The sequence below is a fragment of the Aspergillus affinis genome, assembly GCF_023601865.1.
Source record: "Aspergillus affinis strain CMG 70 chromosome Unknown NODE_155_length_73532_cov_90_197332, whole genome shotgun sequence".
Taxonomy (NCBI): domain Eukaryota; kingdom Fungi; phylum Ascomycota; class Eurotiomycetes; order Eurotiales; family Aspergillaceae; genus Aspergillus; species Aspergillus affinis.
The window spans coordinates 1-16,397 of record NW_026515936.1 but is presented as its reverse complement, the minus strand read 5'-3'; the positions used below and the strand labels follow the sequence as shown (position 1 = coordinate 16,397).

Here is a 16,397-nt window from a genome sequence, read left to right as displayed (position 1 = left end):
GCAATCCATTCACTTTCACTCCTCCTACTCTCATTCTCGCCCTCTTAACATCCCCCTTCAATTGACCGATTATGTCCCCCGCCCCCGTCGACCAAAAGTGGTGGAAAAACGCCGTCATCTACCAAATCTACCCAGCCAGCTTCAAAGACTCCAACAATGACGGCATCGGCGACATCCCCGGCATCATCTCCTCGCTGGACTACATCACCAGCTTGGGCGTGGACGTCGTCTGGCTGAGTCCCATGTACGACAGCCCACAGCATGACATGGGCTACGACGTCGCCGACTACGAGAGCGTCTACCCGCCCTACGGCACGGTGCAGGACATGCAAGTCCTCATCGACGAGTGTCATCGTCGCGGCCTCCGCATCATCCTTGACCTCGTCGTCAACCACACCTCCGACCAACACGCCTGGTTCAAGGAGTCGCGGTCCTCCAAGTCCAGTCCAAAACGCGACTGGTATATCTGGCGACCGGCAAAATACGACGCCGATGGCACGCGCCGGCCCCCGAATAACTGGCGGAGTATCTTTGGCGGCAGTGCTTGGGAGTGGGACGAGACGACGCAGGAGTACTACTTGCATCTGTTTGTGCGGGAGCAGCCGGACGTGAACTGGGAGAATCCCGAGACTAGACGCGCGGTGTACGAGTCCGCGATGGAGTTCTGGTTGAAGAAGGGCGTGGACGGGTTCCGTGTCGACACTGTGAACATGTATAGCAAGCAGCCGGGTCTGCCTGATGCTCCGGTCGTGGACCCCAAGGCCGACACGCAGGTTGCGGCGTCGCTGTTCTGCAACGGACCGAGGATTCACGAGTATCTGGGTGAGATGAATGCCATCTTAAGCAAGTATGACGCCATGACGGTCGGAGAATTACCAAACACGCACACCCTGGACGGCGTGCTGGCGTACGTCTCTGCCGCGCAGAGCCAACTGAGCATGGTATTCCAATTCGACGTCGTGGACCTCGGTATGGGCAAGGATTACAAGTACCTGACCACCTTGCCCGGGTGGACCTTACCAGAACTCAAGACCGCGATCAAAGGCACGCAAGACATCATTGACGGCACGGATGGTTGGACGACGGTGTTCATGGAGAACCACGACCAGGGGCGCTCGGTGTCCCGGTTTGGATCCGACAAGACGCCCGAGTTGCGCATACGGTCGGCGAAAATGCTGTCTCTGATGCAGTGTACCTTGTCTGGCACGCAGTTTGTCTACCAGGGCCAGGAGATCGGGATGATCAATGCCCCGGAACATTGGAGCATCGATGAATACAAAGATATCGACAGCATCAATTTCTACCAGATGCTTCGCGACACGACCAACAATGACACAGTCCAGTTGGACATTGGCATGAAGGCCCTGCAACGTCTGGCAAGAGACCATGCACGTCTGCCTATGCAGTGGAGCGCAGAGCCGAATGCTGGATTCTCGCCTACGGCGTCCGCAAAGACCTGGATGCGTGTGCATGACGAGCATCCTGATATCAACATTCAGAAGCAAGAGCAAGACAAGGCGTCGGTGCTGAGTTTCTGGAAAGCCGCCCTGCAGTGGCGCAAGCAGTATGCGGATGTATTTGTCTTTGGAACGTTTGAGCTGCTGGATGAGGCAAATGAGAAGACTTTTATGTACCTGAAGAAGTCGCAGGACCGGACTGTTCTCCTGGTGCTCAATTTCTCGGAGGAGGCGCAGAAGTTCGAGAAGCCAGCGGCGTTAGAGGGTCAGGACATCAGTCTGCTGTTCAGTAATGTGGAGAATGGCTCCAGTGATGAGTTGCTCTCATTTGAGGGAAGAGCCTATTTGGTTAACAAGGTCTAACAGCGGCATAGAGGTTAGACTGTAGAGGAATAGATAGGGGCCTGGGTTTGAACAATTTCGGCTACTTTCATCTTAGTGATATTCGTCCATGACTGGAATCAATTGCAAATTGACACCATTGCCTAGTGAAGTTGTATGATTGGTGGACTTGATGCTACACAGGAATTAATCAGCAAGGCGAGGCATGTCTAGCGCTGCCTCTAGCGAATCTCTAGTCTTTTCCCTGTCATCCCCGGATTACCCCAACTTCGCCAACGGTCAGAGGTAATCACTTCACCACATCTGCACCACAGCCCTGTCGTGCATGAAGTAGTTAATCCCGGTCTTTATAATCAAGAGAGCATGGAAAGTCGCCGAGGACGAGTGTCAAAGGCTTGCGACGCCTGTAGTCGTCGGAAAGTGCGGTGTAACGGACAGCAGCAGTGCCAGCAATGCGAGCACCTGGATTTACTCTGCACGTATACTCCCAACCAGCTCGCTCGCTCGAGAAAACACGCCCAAAGACGGGGCGAGATCATCTCGAAATATCGGAATGGCGGCCACAAGGTCGATCCGGAGCCTGTGCAGACCCCGATCCAGGATTCACCCTCTCCAGGACTATCTCTCTCCAGCTCCTACTTCCTCGGCTTGATTCCAGAGTATCTGATATTTGTGTATCCTTTCAACCCGATCATGACAGCCGAAGAGGTCCAGGATTCCATCGAGAAGATGGACACCGACAACGAACACGCAGCTTTTGTCTACGCTTTCGCAGCGGGGACCATAGACCTGACGCAATCAAGGCATTCTACATCAACAGCATCCAAGCAGATATCTTCACTAGTCCGCAAATCCATCGAGACCCAGCACCCCCTCCTTCCTGGCTTCCGCCCCTCCGTCCTCCGCGCCATGACAAGCGTCTTCATCCAAATGTGCTTCATGAGCCTCGGCCAGCACGACCTCGGCTTCTTCTACCTCCGCGAAGCAATCAGCATGATCCACATCCTTCGCGTCGAAGACAAAGCCGTCCACGCCAGCCTAAGTCTCACCGAGCGTTCGCGACGCCAAAGACTCTACTGGCTCTGTTTCATCCACGAGCGATTCATGTCTATCGTGCACTTCTCACCCGCCACTCTGTCTTCCCACGCCGCCTTCCCCGAGACAGACCCATCTCTCCCGGTCGGGATCTCGCAAGGCTGGACACAAGTAATCAAAACCTTCCTCCTCCTAGAGCCCACATTCATCAGCCTCTGGATCGGCGACCGCAGCCACGTCACGGCGAGCTGGGTGGAGCAAAAATACCGCGAACTAGACGACACGCTCTGGGAGCTCGAAGTCTCCATGTTATCTGAAACGCAGCAGGCTGATCTCGTGATCACGAGACAGTGGATGCGCACACTGTTATGGCAAATGGCCATGTCGAATTGTCTGCTGTCGTCGCATGCTTCGTGTCCGTCGCTTTCGCTAGAGCTGCCCCTGCGACTATCCAGCCAGTTGAGACAGTTCTTGACGAAGATCTCGCAGAATACGATCCGGGTGCATGGGTCGTCGATTTTGAGTAAGTTGTTAGAGATCATTAATACGATTGCGGATGTGGTCATTCATTTGCCGCAGGCGACGTTGGAGGAGACAATGTGTCGGATTGAGGATATTGTTTTTATGAAGATGGTGGTCTTTTCGTTTCATAATTTACAGCAGGTTTGTAAGGATATTTTGCTGGAGAAGTTTCAGGTTATTAGGGATCGGTTTCCGGGTATTGAGGTCGCGAAACAGTTGGCTATGTAGGGGAGTATAGCGAGGGATGATAATCCGCATGTTATGATCTTGTCTAATTGATATCGTGTGGTCTAGGTATGTATGTACGCTTTGCGTGAGTAATTACCTCCATGGCATGCCAAGGCCGTTGGAGCACTTAATCACTACGTTGAATTGAGGAGGGTAGGTTTGAGTAATCTCAAGATGATCGCTATCATTGATGATTAATTGCTAAGAGATATTCTAAGAAAAACAAAGGGATGTTTGCGTATCCGGATGCTAAATGACCTTGTGATCATTCTGGGCGGTGACCCAGTTCAGCCTCTCTCTTATCGACTTCGACTTCTTTCTGGACAAAATACCCATGCTTCTCATCTTTCGCAATACCTACTTGTTGGGTCCGCTCCATTGTCCAGGAGAAATCGAACTATCTGAGAGCCCTTCCTCCGAGCTGCCACGATTAACAGAGGCACTTTCTGTCGTTTGCGCCTGCGACGAGGGAAACAATATGCGTTTACATCTGCGACGAAACTGATCAATGTGCTGGCTATGTCCAGGTCAGACTTTTTGACAGCTTCCTGTAAAGGCGTCCCCCTCACGCCAGGGTATCTTCCGTCCGGGTTAGTTCCGGCCAATAATAGATCTTCCAGCATAGACACTCGCGGCTTGTGCCTCCGTAACCACATGACAGTAAAGATCGGCCCATGCGGGTACTTCTTTGTAGACATGGCATGGTCAAAACTCCCATGTTTCATAATTCCTATACTCAAAAAGACACAGCCATCTTCAGCGTTCTTCATCAGATGGTTATAAAGCAAAGCAGCTATATCACCATCAAACCACCTAGACACGAAATCAAATATCGTAAAACCCGGATGTAGCACCAATAAGTGCATCAAACCAGCCAACATACGCTGCAGATAATTGTCATTCACCCGCCTCAAATAATCGAGCCGCACCTCCAACACGTCCTTATTATCATGAATTGCGGCTTCATCCACCAAAGAGAACACATTGTGGAACATCCACGATTTCTTTGTCTTCCTTGTCTGATCCACAAACAAGGTTGCCATCTCTTTGTTTCCCCGGCACGCCACGAAGAAAGCGAGCCCCCATTGAAGTCGTGTGCTTTCCTTTCCCAACTCCACGCTAGAATTTATTGCCCAAAATAAGGTATCGAGGTCAAGACGGATAATCGCACTAGTCGCTAGCACTGTGAGCGCTGTTTTTTCGATGGCCTCCCACTCATACTTAGAAGCGTGCTTCACCCCGTTATTATGCAACCTTGGGTCCTCGTCGTACCCCTCGGGATGCAACCCTATAGCGTACCCATCCACTATCACACAACCTACGTCAACGAGTCTCTCTCAATAAAAGGGACACCTGCAAATGGAGTTTGCGCAAGCTTCGTATCCAGCATCTCCTGAGCGTGACGCGCGAACAAACATGGGCGGACTGAGTATTGATCAATTTTAGAACGTACGTAGTGCCGCATGGCCGTTTTCGGGCATCTTCGCGCGTATCTTATGATAAAGTCACATTGGTCCCATGTAGGATGGCGATAGAGCACGAGTGGAATCTCCTCTGCGAAGAGAGCTGTGAGTAGGTTAGCCAACGGGTCCATTTTTGTTTAAATTTAGAAGCACGCCCGTTGGCTGGTCGGCCACCTCGAGGTCACTTGGTAATTGGAGCTGTTTGTCCTGTTTGTCCTGACTGTCTCGCTGGAAGTTGGACGCATTGTCAGATTTATTCATTATATAGTTTATCCTAACTTTGTGTCTAGTGGACCTTTCCACGTTTAATGCAACTCAACTCATTTGGTTCGTCACAGCATCGGGTTTGTTAGTCATTAATGCAGTTTCGCTTGCACTGTCAACGGACGTTTCACGATATCGACGGATAATTCCTCCTCAGCCAGCTGTATGACTCTGTCTGAGACATTAACAAACGTCAATTGCTACACAATATCTCTTTCGCTATACGGTATACTCAAGCCTCTAGGGTACGATATTCGATTTACTAGTCCTTGCCTAATTTCCATTTATCTTTTATCAAACGACTTTCAAAATCATTAAATTACATAACAAAGGAAATAAAATCACGATCAGATATCCTCCCAAAAGACCAGAACTCAGCAGTCGCCCCCGAGGTCATCTCACAGGCTGCATCAAACTCTCCGTGCTACTTCCGTCATTGACTTGCCTAGTGCCATACCACCTAACCTCCATCTCTGTCGTCATCATAATTCCATTCTTGTCATTGTGACTCCTAGGACTCGACACTGTGACTTCTTCGCCTCCCTGAATCTGCGTCGTGTTGTTTCCGTTATGCGTCCGACGGGACATCTTCGATCGATCCTCCAATGCGTAGCCCGGTCCACTCCGACTATACGCCCCGTTATATCTATCTCCGCTCTGGCTCTTCGTGCCAAACATCTTCGGTATGATCATCATGACGAGCGGTTTGAACGATGGCGCGCAGGCTGCGATGAAGGACAACCCGACTTCAATCGTCGAAAGACAGAAGAGAACCGAGTAGGTGTAATCTTCAGGGAGGTGGCGATCGTAACGGTCGAGGAGGACAACGCGAACGATTCCGGATATAACAGTACTACAACAAAGAAAATTCCAATCAGAGAACCATTTTCTAAGGCGATGTTGTGAAAAGGTGGGGGGGAGGGTTGATCCGTACATTAGACCAAAAGACAAGATCCCAATCAGCAGAATCTTCTGCTTGCGTCGAATCCGCAAATTATAAACAATCCACGTCGGGAGCATCAATACCAGAGCATCGGTCACGATGGACACGGCAGCCGTTCCGGTGACGAAATCCGCAAAGTTGACACACTTAGCATTGGGATAAGCGGCTGGGTTCCAGTTTGCTGCAACAGGGTAGCAGTGAAAGGCTGTGACCAGGAAAGTCCCGATCATCGCCAGGCCGTTGAATATTAGCAGTGCCCATATCGCTTGTCGGACTGCTGTCTTTTGACCGGTGAGGCGGAGGAGGAAGAGTAGAATAGATGTTTTGACGAGGGCGAGAATGGGGTTGTATAGAAGCTCGGTCTGTATATTGTGTTAAAGATCGATAGGAGCGGTTACTCGGGTAGATGCGTACCATGTAGGCAAACTTGGCTCCCAGGACTGTTGGTGGGTTCTTTGGAACATCCCAGACATGATAGCCGATATATTGGTATTTGATGACTATTGATCTTAGTTGACTCGATTTCCAAAAAATTTTTTTGTCCAACATACCATAAAATGAAGTCACTGTTTCGGCCCAGTAGAGGGCCTGCGAGAATCTGTTAGCTCAACAACCTATTGCCAGAAGCTGGTTTGACTCACTCCCGCGAAGCAAATCACCCAATCATCTACGCAAAGTTAGCTGGACGTTTAGGAATAAATCTAGACAGAGGACAGGCATACCAGGCCCGAATGTTCGTGTCAATAGTCGACTGTACAAACGCAGAGCGACAGCAACAGTCGCCACGGCCGGGAAACCAAAGATAAGACCAATAGCCTGGGACTGCAAGTTGTCTGTCGGGGCCATCTGAAAGTCTGAGAGAGACAAAATGGATATGCAGCCAAGGGACAAGGATCAAGTACCCTCACTTCCGGGGGAGCAGGCCGGTTTCATTTCTTTAATATACAACATGCAGGAATCGGTAATTGCTACATCAAGACCGCGTTTTTGCAGGGATGCTACGATCCTTCGGCGAGATATTCCTGCGCACATGTATGTCTGAATTTCTGGAACCCATCCTCTACCCACCCGGGGGCAGGGCCTACACAGGGTTTGTGCACTCCGTCCGGTGCTTATTCTTAGATCATAACAATTGGACTTTGTGAGTCCCACTAGTGCTCGGACCCGACTAGACGGGGATGTGTTATAGCAGCGGAATTCGTACCCGGAGCGAGTGGTGCTCCGATGTTGGCCTAGGAGTGGGTTCTAGACCATGTCTCAGTGTTCTACTTCGTTTGACCGGCCGTACTCGATAGCCTCGGCATCCGATAGAGCGATATGAAAAGTTAACGACGTTCGCACTTAGGGCTTCGGAACGACCGGAACGTTCGCCACGAGGCCTTAATTTGTCCTAACGTCGACTAGCAACAGCAGCTAATGCAGCCCATGTAGGCTTCCAACAACAGGAGATTACAATGCAATTTTAATTCATGACTTGGTCGGTATTAGAGTTTGAAGGATTTTTCGAGTACCGAGAGCGGTATTGTTGTTGCAAGGATTCTTGAAATACTCGAACACGGTTCTTTGGAAGTTGATATACCTCATCACGGACCACGGGAGTAAGAGGGGCCCTCATCCTAGATTTTCCGGGGGTGATTGACAGTTGCCACCGCATGTGGCAATGGATAGACATGACAGGTGAAAATCGGGAAATGAGCGACGCCCGGATGGTCTGTTCTGAAATTCCAACTTTGGTGGGCCTTCTTAGTTCTCGCCCTAAGAACTTTTAGCGCGTTGATATGGATACTCGGTTTATTCCGTATGTTTTTCGACGGCCGCGACAAGACTCCGATGTCCAACTCGGTTTCGCAAGAATGCACATCTGATAAACTTTAACCCGAATCCTTCTTTCACCTGTTGATACCTACCTAGGACATTCAGCTGTGCCGCCGATGTTTTTTGCGCCTGCCAAGATAACAATAGCCTTGTTGTCGCAAAGCAGGCGTTAGCCGAGAGGCTCAAATAGATTAATTTCCAGTTTTAGCACTCTTTTAGCTCGCCATTAGCATCTACTAGCGGGTGGATGAATCTCCACTTCCCTTACCCTACGGAGGCCTCTATATTGGCTTTCCTTCTTTGCTGTTTAGCGACGTCTACTAGTCAAATATGAGGATTCAGCGCGAAGACTAAGGGGAACATCGGACGATTCGCACGGTAGTCAGTACTGCCACGTGGGTGGAATGGCCACAATGCGCGCCTAGTACTCACAAATGTGAGCTTTTAAATAGAGGAAGTACTCTCTGTTCTATCGCAATGCGCTCACATCCCCAATTCCAATTTTCACTTCTCCAACCCCTGTGATACTTCTGTCTTGCGAGACATCTTTTCGGCAGACACAATGAAGGGTGCTCTTGCCAGCGTGCTCACCACTTCGGTGATCGCATCGGCCTATGCCCAAGGCACAACGGCTGTTGTGTCTCTGACTCCGGCTGCGACTACTGTTACTACCAGTGCCACGGCTGCCCCGTCTCTTTTCAGCAGTGAGACCGTCCAACTAACGGACGAATGTTTGGATGATGTTGCGGCTACGCTAAAGAACAAGACGCTGTCAAACATGTTTGTGTTTGCAGACAGCTCATCGGACTCAAGTGTCTCCAAGAGAAGTGCGCGACACAGCTGCAAGCTCATGCCCGGTGACTTCTGGTGGCCACTTGACCTGGTCTGGGACATTTTTGATCTTCTCCTCGGCGGACGGTTGATCAAAGCATCCCCCCTCGCTGCCGTCTGTTATCCCGACTGGCCTGAGTATGATGCCGACAAATGCACCGAGCTTGCGTCGCAATGGACGTCTTCTGACCTACAGTAAGCTTTCAATTTTCTCTTCAAACGGGTGTGATAATTAACATTTCACAGCATGGGTGATCCCACCTCCATCATGTTGCCCCTGTACGAGGGTCGTACCTGCATGGCGTCTGGATTCAACTACACTGATACCTGTAAGATGGGGGCCTACCCGTCTTACGTTGTCAATGTCTCCAGCGTCGCTCAGATCCAGTTGGCTGTGAACTTTGCCCGTAATCTCAACCTGCGTCTGGTGGTGAAGAACACCGGTCATGATTTCAATGGAAAGGCATCTGGCAAGGGTGCTCTTTCCATCTGGACCCACTGGCTCAAGGATAAGGCTTTCTACTCCGAATTCAAGGCCGATGATGGCTACGTTGGCCCTGCCATGAAGGTCGGCGCCGGTGTTCAGGTCTGGGAAGCGTACGAGTTCGCTAAGGCCCACGATGTGACCGTCATTGGTGGTGAAGCTGTCACTGTTGGTCTGGGAGGTGGATACACTGCCGGTGGCGGTCACTCACCTTTGAGCAGTCTCTACGGTCTTGGTGCGGACCAGGTCCTCGCTCTTGAAGGTATGTTCATTCTATGCACCCGTGTTGGGGGCTCACTGACAGAAATAATACAGTTGTTCTGGCTAATGGCCGCTACATCACTGCCACCGCTAAGCAGAATGCCGATATCTTCTACATGCTCCGTGGAGGTGGTGGCAGCACCATTGGCGTTGTCACGTCCTGGACCATCAAGGCTTATCCCAAGCTGCCTACTACCACTGTTACATTCAACTTCACTCTCAGTGACACCCCTGGACCAGAATATTTCTGGTCCGCGGTTCAGTCATACTTTGACCATTTTGAGACGTTCGTCGATGCTGGCACTTACGGCTACTACTATGTCGGTGCTTCGGCCTTCATGATCGGAACAGACTACAAGGGTAGCACCGACTATTACTTCCGTATGGAGTCGTTTGTCGCTCCGAACATGACTGTTGCCGAGACCAAGGAGCTGCTTGCCCCGTGGTTCAACAAACTGGATAGCCTGAACGTCACCTATAACCCGTGGTACAACCACGCCGACAACTTGTTCGTCTTTCCTTCTACCGGTCTGTAGGGTCCAGCTAACATCTTCCAGCCACGACGCTTGGGTAGTTGCCTTCCCCCAAGAAGCCGGCGGCACCGCAGTCGTGAAGACCGCTTCCCGTCTGATGCCCCGAAAGGTCTTCCAAGACGACAGCCTCCGTAACCGCACCGCTCTCGCACACAGAGACGCCATTGAACAAGTCCGCATCCCTGCCCCTCCACCCCTCCCATTAACGTCCCCACTAACCAATCTCACAGGGTCTCTTCATCGCCGGCTTCCACATCAGCGGCACCGGTATCGCCGTCTCCCCACCAACCGACACCTCCGTGCTCCCCGCCTGGCGCGACGCGCTCGCGCACGTCATCGTCGGCCAAGAATGGAACTCCACATCCAGCTGGGACGTCGTCAAGGAGTCGACCAACTTCGTCACAAGCTGGATGGACACTCTCCGCGACATCGCGCCGGATTCGGGCGCCTACATGAGCGAGGCGGATCTGCTGGAACCGAACCTGCAGGAGGCGTTTTACGGCTCGCATTATCCGCGGCTGTATGCGTTGAAGCAGAAGTATGATCCTACGGGGTTGTTCTTTGCGTTGACGGCTGTTGGGGCGGAGGATTGGGAGGTTCGGACGACAGATCCGGTGCCTTATTCGTGGAATAATAATGGACGGTTGTGTCCTGTTTCTTCTTCTTAGGCAGTATGTGACGTTAGTGGTTAGACTGTTTGTATAGTATTAACAATATGACATGTTTGGTTTAACAATTGTAAAATGTGTAGACTGCATCCCGACATAATTTGCCATCAGTTGCGATTGGTTCATGAGTAATCCAAAGCCTATACATTCGCGCCACTTTTATCACTCGCTTCAAGAACATGTCATGTTAGCAACTTTCTATGTATTGTATTGTTGAGTATCAAACCTGACTTATAATGTTTCAATAGTTTCCAAATAACGAACTACTAAAGTAGTTAAGTTGGGATATTCAATTAACTGTATGAAATTATATTTCGAACACAGGATATCTCAGTAATATTCAAATAATTATTCCATATCCTGCAACATGCGGCTGAGGGGAAGGAAGAAAGTTCATAAAATCAATGGTTCCGAAATTTTCAATAACTCGCCACACGATCAGCATCTTTATTGGGTTGATCAGTTTAAATTAGAGCTAAGTTCGGGCGATCGCGAGCCCTATCTGGACCGCCCGCTGCGGGTTTGCGGTCCCGAAAAATTGAACCCGCCACCGAAGATGTTCGGTACGGGTTCGTTCGGTGCAGGGCTTGCGCCCAAATGTTCAGTGTAGCTAGAATGCTAGATATAGGATCTAAAGATATAGAAATAAGTATACAGACTACATAGAAGGTGAAAGAACTCAGTTCTATAGAATATCATCTTATTCTAAGTTATAAAGACGCCTGTTTTTATACAAGTTTAGGCAGTAAGATGTTTTTACCTGAATTTTCGGGCCAACGGCGAGACCCCTGAAGCCTCAGGCACTAACGCCTTAAGCTTCAGGGGTCTCGCCACAAGAAGCAAACCCTGAAAAGCATAAAATGTCCATTTCAGGGTTCTCGACTACCATATGTTTCCAAAATGATCACCATCCGTCAATCCGATGTCCCAACCTACGTCAAGCCCTCCCGCGGCGTCCTAATCGGTACCGCAGCCCCGACCAGTGCCGAGCAGCTCATCAGGGCCGCACGCGCCGGCAACATCGAAGCCATCCAGCAGGGACTCTCGTCTGACGTGGACGTAAACAGCAGATGGAACGGCACCACCGCGCTGTTAGCAGCCATTGTCTCGGGGCAATTCGAAGCAGTGAAATGTCTTCTCTCGAAGAACGCAGACGTGGAAGCCCGCGATAACGACGGGCTCACGATTTTAAAGCTCGCATTGGACAACAACCACCGCTTCATTGCTGAGTATATCATTAAAACCTGCCCCTACGTGACGGTCACCGATCCACGGCTCCCCGAGGGCGAGGAGTGGCTCCGGGAACAGTTCAGGCTGATTACAAACGCCGTGAAACGTGACAATAGCAAGCCCCGAACCGAGGTCCTCAAGTACCTGATCTCGGGCAAGCTTCCGGCTCGTGGGCGATGTTTACTGGGAACATATCCTACTCCGATATATCAGGGACGTGCCGTTGGATATTGAGCGCAATTACTCGGCTGAGGTGCAGGTGTCGCTGATGGGTACGTTTAATACGTTCCTGTTCACGCGTGAGGGGGTTAAGTATTGTGCGTGGTTGTTGAATTCGAAACTTCCCACCACTCACTATGAAATTAAGGGGACTGTGGTTGATGAGGAAGCCGGTTGGGTGACTGAACGGTGGGGATATCGGGATGAGAGGAACATCACTGTTGACGATGGGATAGATTCGTTTGTGATTGACTATATTGTGGAATGAGAATATGGCAGAGTGAGGAAGTACAAAAATAGCTTGATCGCATTGGAGATTGCTTGTTAGTTTAAAAATTATCTCGACTCAAATTTCCCCACTCTCAACCCTATTAACCTGAGTGATACTGGGCCATGCTTTATAATGTGGACGGAGTTTGGAACAAATTATAAACATCGATTGACACAGGTAGTACGCCCCATCTTAAGGCCCCCTCTCAATGTGCTACCGTTGGAACAATATAAGAAAAGAATTTCACAAAACAGATCAAAAGAGAGCCAGAATGAGTCTCAATATCCAACTGGTTAGTAGATGGATGACGCCGAAAAAAAAATTGACAAGGACGGGATTCGAACCCGCGCGATCTCTCATTGGTGGTTTAGTGAACCTAAAACCAACGCCATAACCACTCGGCCACCTTGCCTTCCACATGACAATTCTCTGCTCGCTTTGATTTCATGAATAAAAAAATGAATTCCCATCCAGAAAAACACAAGATTCATGCACGGCATAGTTGTGCCATACATAACTCTGTTACCCTTCTATTCAAGATATTCTACATTGTTCAAAGACTTTTGATATGTACACTGATGATCACTTTCCAAAAATCTATTCAGGCTTCTTTGGTATCCTCGGCAATGACAACCAAGCCACGCCCATCACCACAGACAACCCAATACAGATAGGATGCAGAACTATAGTCCCGACCTGTTGCGAGAGCAACCCTGTCATCAACGGGAACACAGCACCGCCACTACTCCCCAGAGCCGTAATGAAGCTAAGACTCGAGATATGCAGATGCGCTGGGATCAACTTCGTAAAAACCGCCACGGCACAAGGATATGCAGCACCCAACAGCACACCCAGTATAGCAACCATGACCGATTCCCCGATGAGGTTAGGAATCAACAAAATAAGTAACTGGAACGCAATGGAACCCACAATCATAATAACAACCGAAATCTTCTCCCTAAGTCTGGATGATAGGTAGGTCAGGAACAGTCGACCAACTGTAATACCACCCCAAAAACCAGCACTGACGTATCCAACTTGAGACGGATCGCCATACCGATAACTTATGAGGAATGACACAATCTAACCGGAAATAGAGACCTCGGCGCCCTGGTATACGAAAATAAACAGAGCGCCGAGCAGAGTTGTTCGGTTTCGTAGGGCCCGTTTTAGAACTTGCATACGGGACATAGTCTCGGAGGTGACGCTGGATGAAGTCCTCTCGATCCGGGGCAGCTGGTTGTCTTTTCGATGAGAAAATGCCCACAACGCGAATACCATATTGATGCACGCGATAGCCAAGGGAATCGCATAGAACAAGGACCACCGAATCCCATTCGACGCCATGCCTGTTGCCACGATCGGAGCAATGGTTCCGCCAACACCATAGGCACCATGTAAATAGCCTCGCGAAATAGTCGTTCGCGGTAAGGTAGCACAGAAAGCATTGCTGAGTGCCAAGTTGACCGCTAACCCAAAGCCATACAATAGGCAGGTCACCACGACCACGGGAAATGGCGGCTCAGACACAATGATGGCATAGCCGACAATAAACGATGCCATGGCAACTCCGTAGCTTTTTGAAAGTCCAGCTTTTCTCTCAAGTACGTGAGTGATCGGCGCTGCGAGAATGAATCCCACGGCGTTTGCAACGAAAACGAGAGAAACGATAGCATATCCGATGTTGTATCGTTTCTCGATGTATGGGATGAGGGCTCCTGGAGTGATATCGTTGATCCCGTTTCCAAAGCTCATTAGGCATGCGCTTATTATTCTCTAGGTGATATCCTAGTTGTGTTTGGGTCGGTCGTCGGTCCAATTCGCGGCTTCAAGAGGTTCGTCATGTATGGATCGGCGTTGATCTGTCTGGGCCACGTGCGATGATGATGACGGTGACGTATCGGGTAACGGGATCTCCCCTGAATTTCGTCGAGGCATCGTAGGTAGTTTGTGTCGTATGTTGTTGGCGTGGGAAGGAGCGGAAGACTTGTCTCAGGTGCGCACAAGAAGACTAAATATCGACATCAACTTGTTGGGCGGAATAGGTCCGCTGCAAAGTGCGACACCGGAATTTAATAAAAGATGCTCAAATTAAGCCAGTAAATTCCTTTCTGCAAACTCAGGAACACTGCAAAGAACCTGGAAGAAAGATTAGTGTCAGAACGAATAACTTCCTATTCGGGTGACCCGTAAATCCAATTCCGAGGCAATGTTTACCCACCCCACAGCGGGGCAGTGTACTGTACACCGTACACCGTAGAGCTGAGTGCAAAATTTTCGATAAAATAATTGATAACATCACTAGGTCAGGTACTTCAGATGTAGCTGACTGCCACAGTAAGAATCAGACTATTGCAAGCAACCTGTCAAATTGGTTCGAAAAGTTCAACGGCTCGCGCGTCGGCCGGTGGGACATTGCTCACGGCCGACAATATACAACATGCCCATCAAATAATTTGAGCAGTGAAATCAACTTCATAAATAGCGTCTAGTCCCGGATTCTGTAGTAACGAAAATTCCACGGTCTCCAGATTGAAGTCCGGGTCAAAATGCTCGAACATGTCAGATAAGTCTGAAAACTTGTAGATGTCGTCGAAGCTTTCTGCATGGTACTGCTCGGCTTCATACTCTGGTATATTAGGAACTCTGAATTGATCACGATGTTCATACACACTAGGGCGGTTAATTGGAGGATCGTGATGTTCGGGCATGGCAGAGACAGAATCCGCGGAAGGCTGAGCGACTTGTGCGTTATCTTGAGTTGAGTTTAAAACAGAACCTGAGCCAGTGACAGAACCTGAGCTAGTGGGAGAATCTGTGTCCTTGTTTCGAGCCTGGAGTACCGAAGCGGCAACCTTATCTATTTCGTAGATGATCTTCCTGGCTAGCCGGGCGAGCTTTCTAGTGTAACAATAATTGTTTCCGAAATCCTCGAGGACGGTGCAAAGAAGCAGCACCTGACCTCGTGCTTGGGAACGGTAAAGTGGCGTTTTTCTTAGTCGTAGTTCTCTGTAGGAGACGCGCAGTGCCAGGGCTAATGAGTAAGGAACAAACGGAAAGTTTGATAGCGGTTGAAGGGAGTTAGTTCGAACGAGTGGAGCGCAGGTATGAGACAGACGAGCGATCTGGATCGTCAAGAGAATGGAACCGATGTGTACCGCAGCAGTGAACAGTCAACTGGTCTGACAAGAAAACAGCATACATTGCCAAGGATAACCGTGCGGAGCTCAAAGAAATCAACACCAAGATCCTAGAGAACTCGATCCGAGCCCTAGATCAAATTGCCCCTGGACTCCGAGCAGTAATCCTGCAAACCGGAGGAAAGGGCTACCGAATGGAATACAAAGAATTCGCACCCCCCCCCCCCCCCGCCATTGAGGGAGGACCTGCCGCGAATCCCCGCACCATATGGTGTCGAGCCCTTCTACTACTCGCAATACGACACTTTAACGCCGCTCTCGCAGTCCAGCAACTGGACTTTCGCCGAAGTTCGTCCGGACAGCATTATTGGATTCCTACCCGGTAGCAACCCGATGAATATGGCGCAAGGGATAGCTCTCTATCTCTCCGTGTTCCGATCCGTTCATGGTAAAGGGGCAGAGGTAACGTTCCCTGGTAGTGAGAAGGCCTATCACACGAAGCACTCCGATACATTCCAGGATATCCTATTATTATTATTTTATTTAATCAAGCTTATTGTCCATACCGAGCCACTAGGGCTATGACAGACCGTGTGCCGTCGGCCTGAGGCCTAGCCTCAGGCCCCTATCAGTTCCTAGGGCTATTCCCTCGTTTGTATACATTCTGTTCCTTTTCCTCGCCCCATACCGC

At 49.9% G+C, this 16,397-nt stretch overlaps 6 protein-coding genes across 6 annotated transcripts; 4 read left to right on the top strand and 2 right to left on the bottom strand.

Annotated features, from left to right (window-relative positions):
• Positions 1–71: 71 nt before the first annotated feature.
• KD926_002547 (glycoside hydrolase family 13 protein) lies at positions 72–1,820 on the top strand (the record flags this gene model as incomplete). Its single annotated transcript, XM_053094236.1, has 1 exon — positions 72–1,820. The coding sequence occupies one exon, from the start codon at positions 72–74 to the stop codon at positions 1,818–1,820; it is 1,749 nt and encodes a 582-aa protein (XP_052950963.1).
• A 342-nt stretch (positions 1,821–2,162) lies between these two features.
• Positions 2,163–3,584, top strand: KD926_002546 (Zn(II)2Cys6 transcription factor; the record flags this gene model as incomplete). The annotated part of the gene is made up of 1 exon (XM_053094235.1): positions 2,163–3,584. The coding sequence occupies one exon, from the start codon at positions 2,163–2,165 to the stop codon at positions 3,582–3,584; it is 1,422 nt and encodes a 473-aa protein (XP_052950962.1).
• A 5,047-nt stretch (positions 3,585–8,631) lies between these two features.
• On the top strand, positions 8,632–10,846 carry KD926_002544 (FAD binding domain protein; the record flags this gene model as incomplete). Its single annotated transcript, XM_053094234.1, has 5 exons — positions 8,632–9,095; positions 9,147–9,646; positions 9,700–10,153; positions 10,203–10,350; positions 10,409–10,846. The coding sequence occupies 5 exons, from the start codon at positions 8,632–8,634 to the stop codon at positions 10,844–10,846; spliced, it is 2,004 nt and encodes a 667-aa protein (XP_052950961.1).
• A 900-nt stretch (positions 10,847–11,746) lies between these two features.
• Positions 11,747–12,310, top strand: KD926_002543 (ankyrin repeat domain-containing protein; the record flags this gene model as incomplete). The annotated part of the gene is made up of 1 exon (XM_053094233.1): positions 11,747–12,310. One exon carries the CDS (start codon positions 11,747–11,749, stop codon positions 12,308–12,310), a length of 564 nt encoding a protein of 187 aa, XP_052950960.1.
• Positions 12,311–13,649: 1,339 nt separating this feature from the next.
• KD926_002542 (putative MFS efflux transporter) lies at positions 13,650–14,321 on the bottom strand (the record flags this gene model as incomplete). Its single annotated transcript, XM_053094232.1, has 1 exon — positions 13,650–14,321. The coding sequence occupies one exon, from the start codon at positions 14,319–14,321 to the stop codon at positions 13,650–13,652; it is 672 nt and encodes a 223-aa protein (XP_052950959.1).
• A 692-nt stretch (positions 14,322–15,013) lies between these two features.
• Positions 15,014–15,770, bottom strand: KD926_002541 (uncharacterized protein; the record flags this gene model as incomplete). Its single annotated transcript, XM_053094231.1, has 2 exons — positions 15,014–15,600; positions 15,659–15,770. The coding sequence occupies 2 exons, from the start codon at positions 15,768–15,770 to the stop codon at positions 15,014–15,016; spliced, it is 699 nt and encodes a 232-aa protein (XP_052950958.1).
• Between the last annotated feature and the right edge of the window lie 627 nt (positions 15,771–16,397).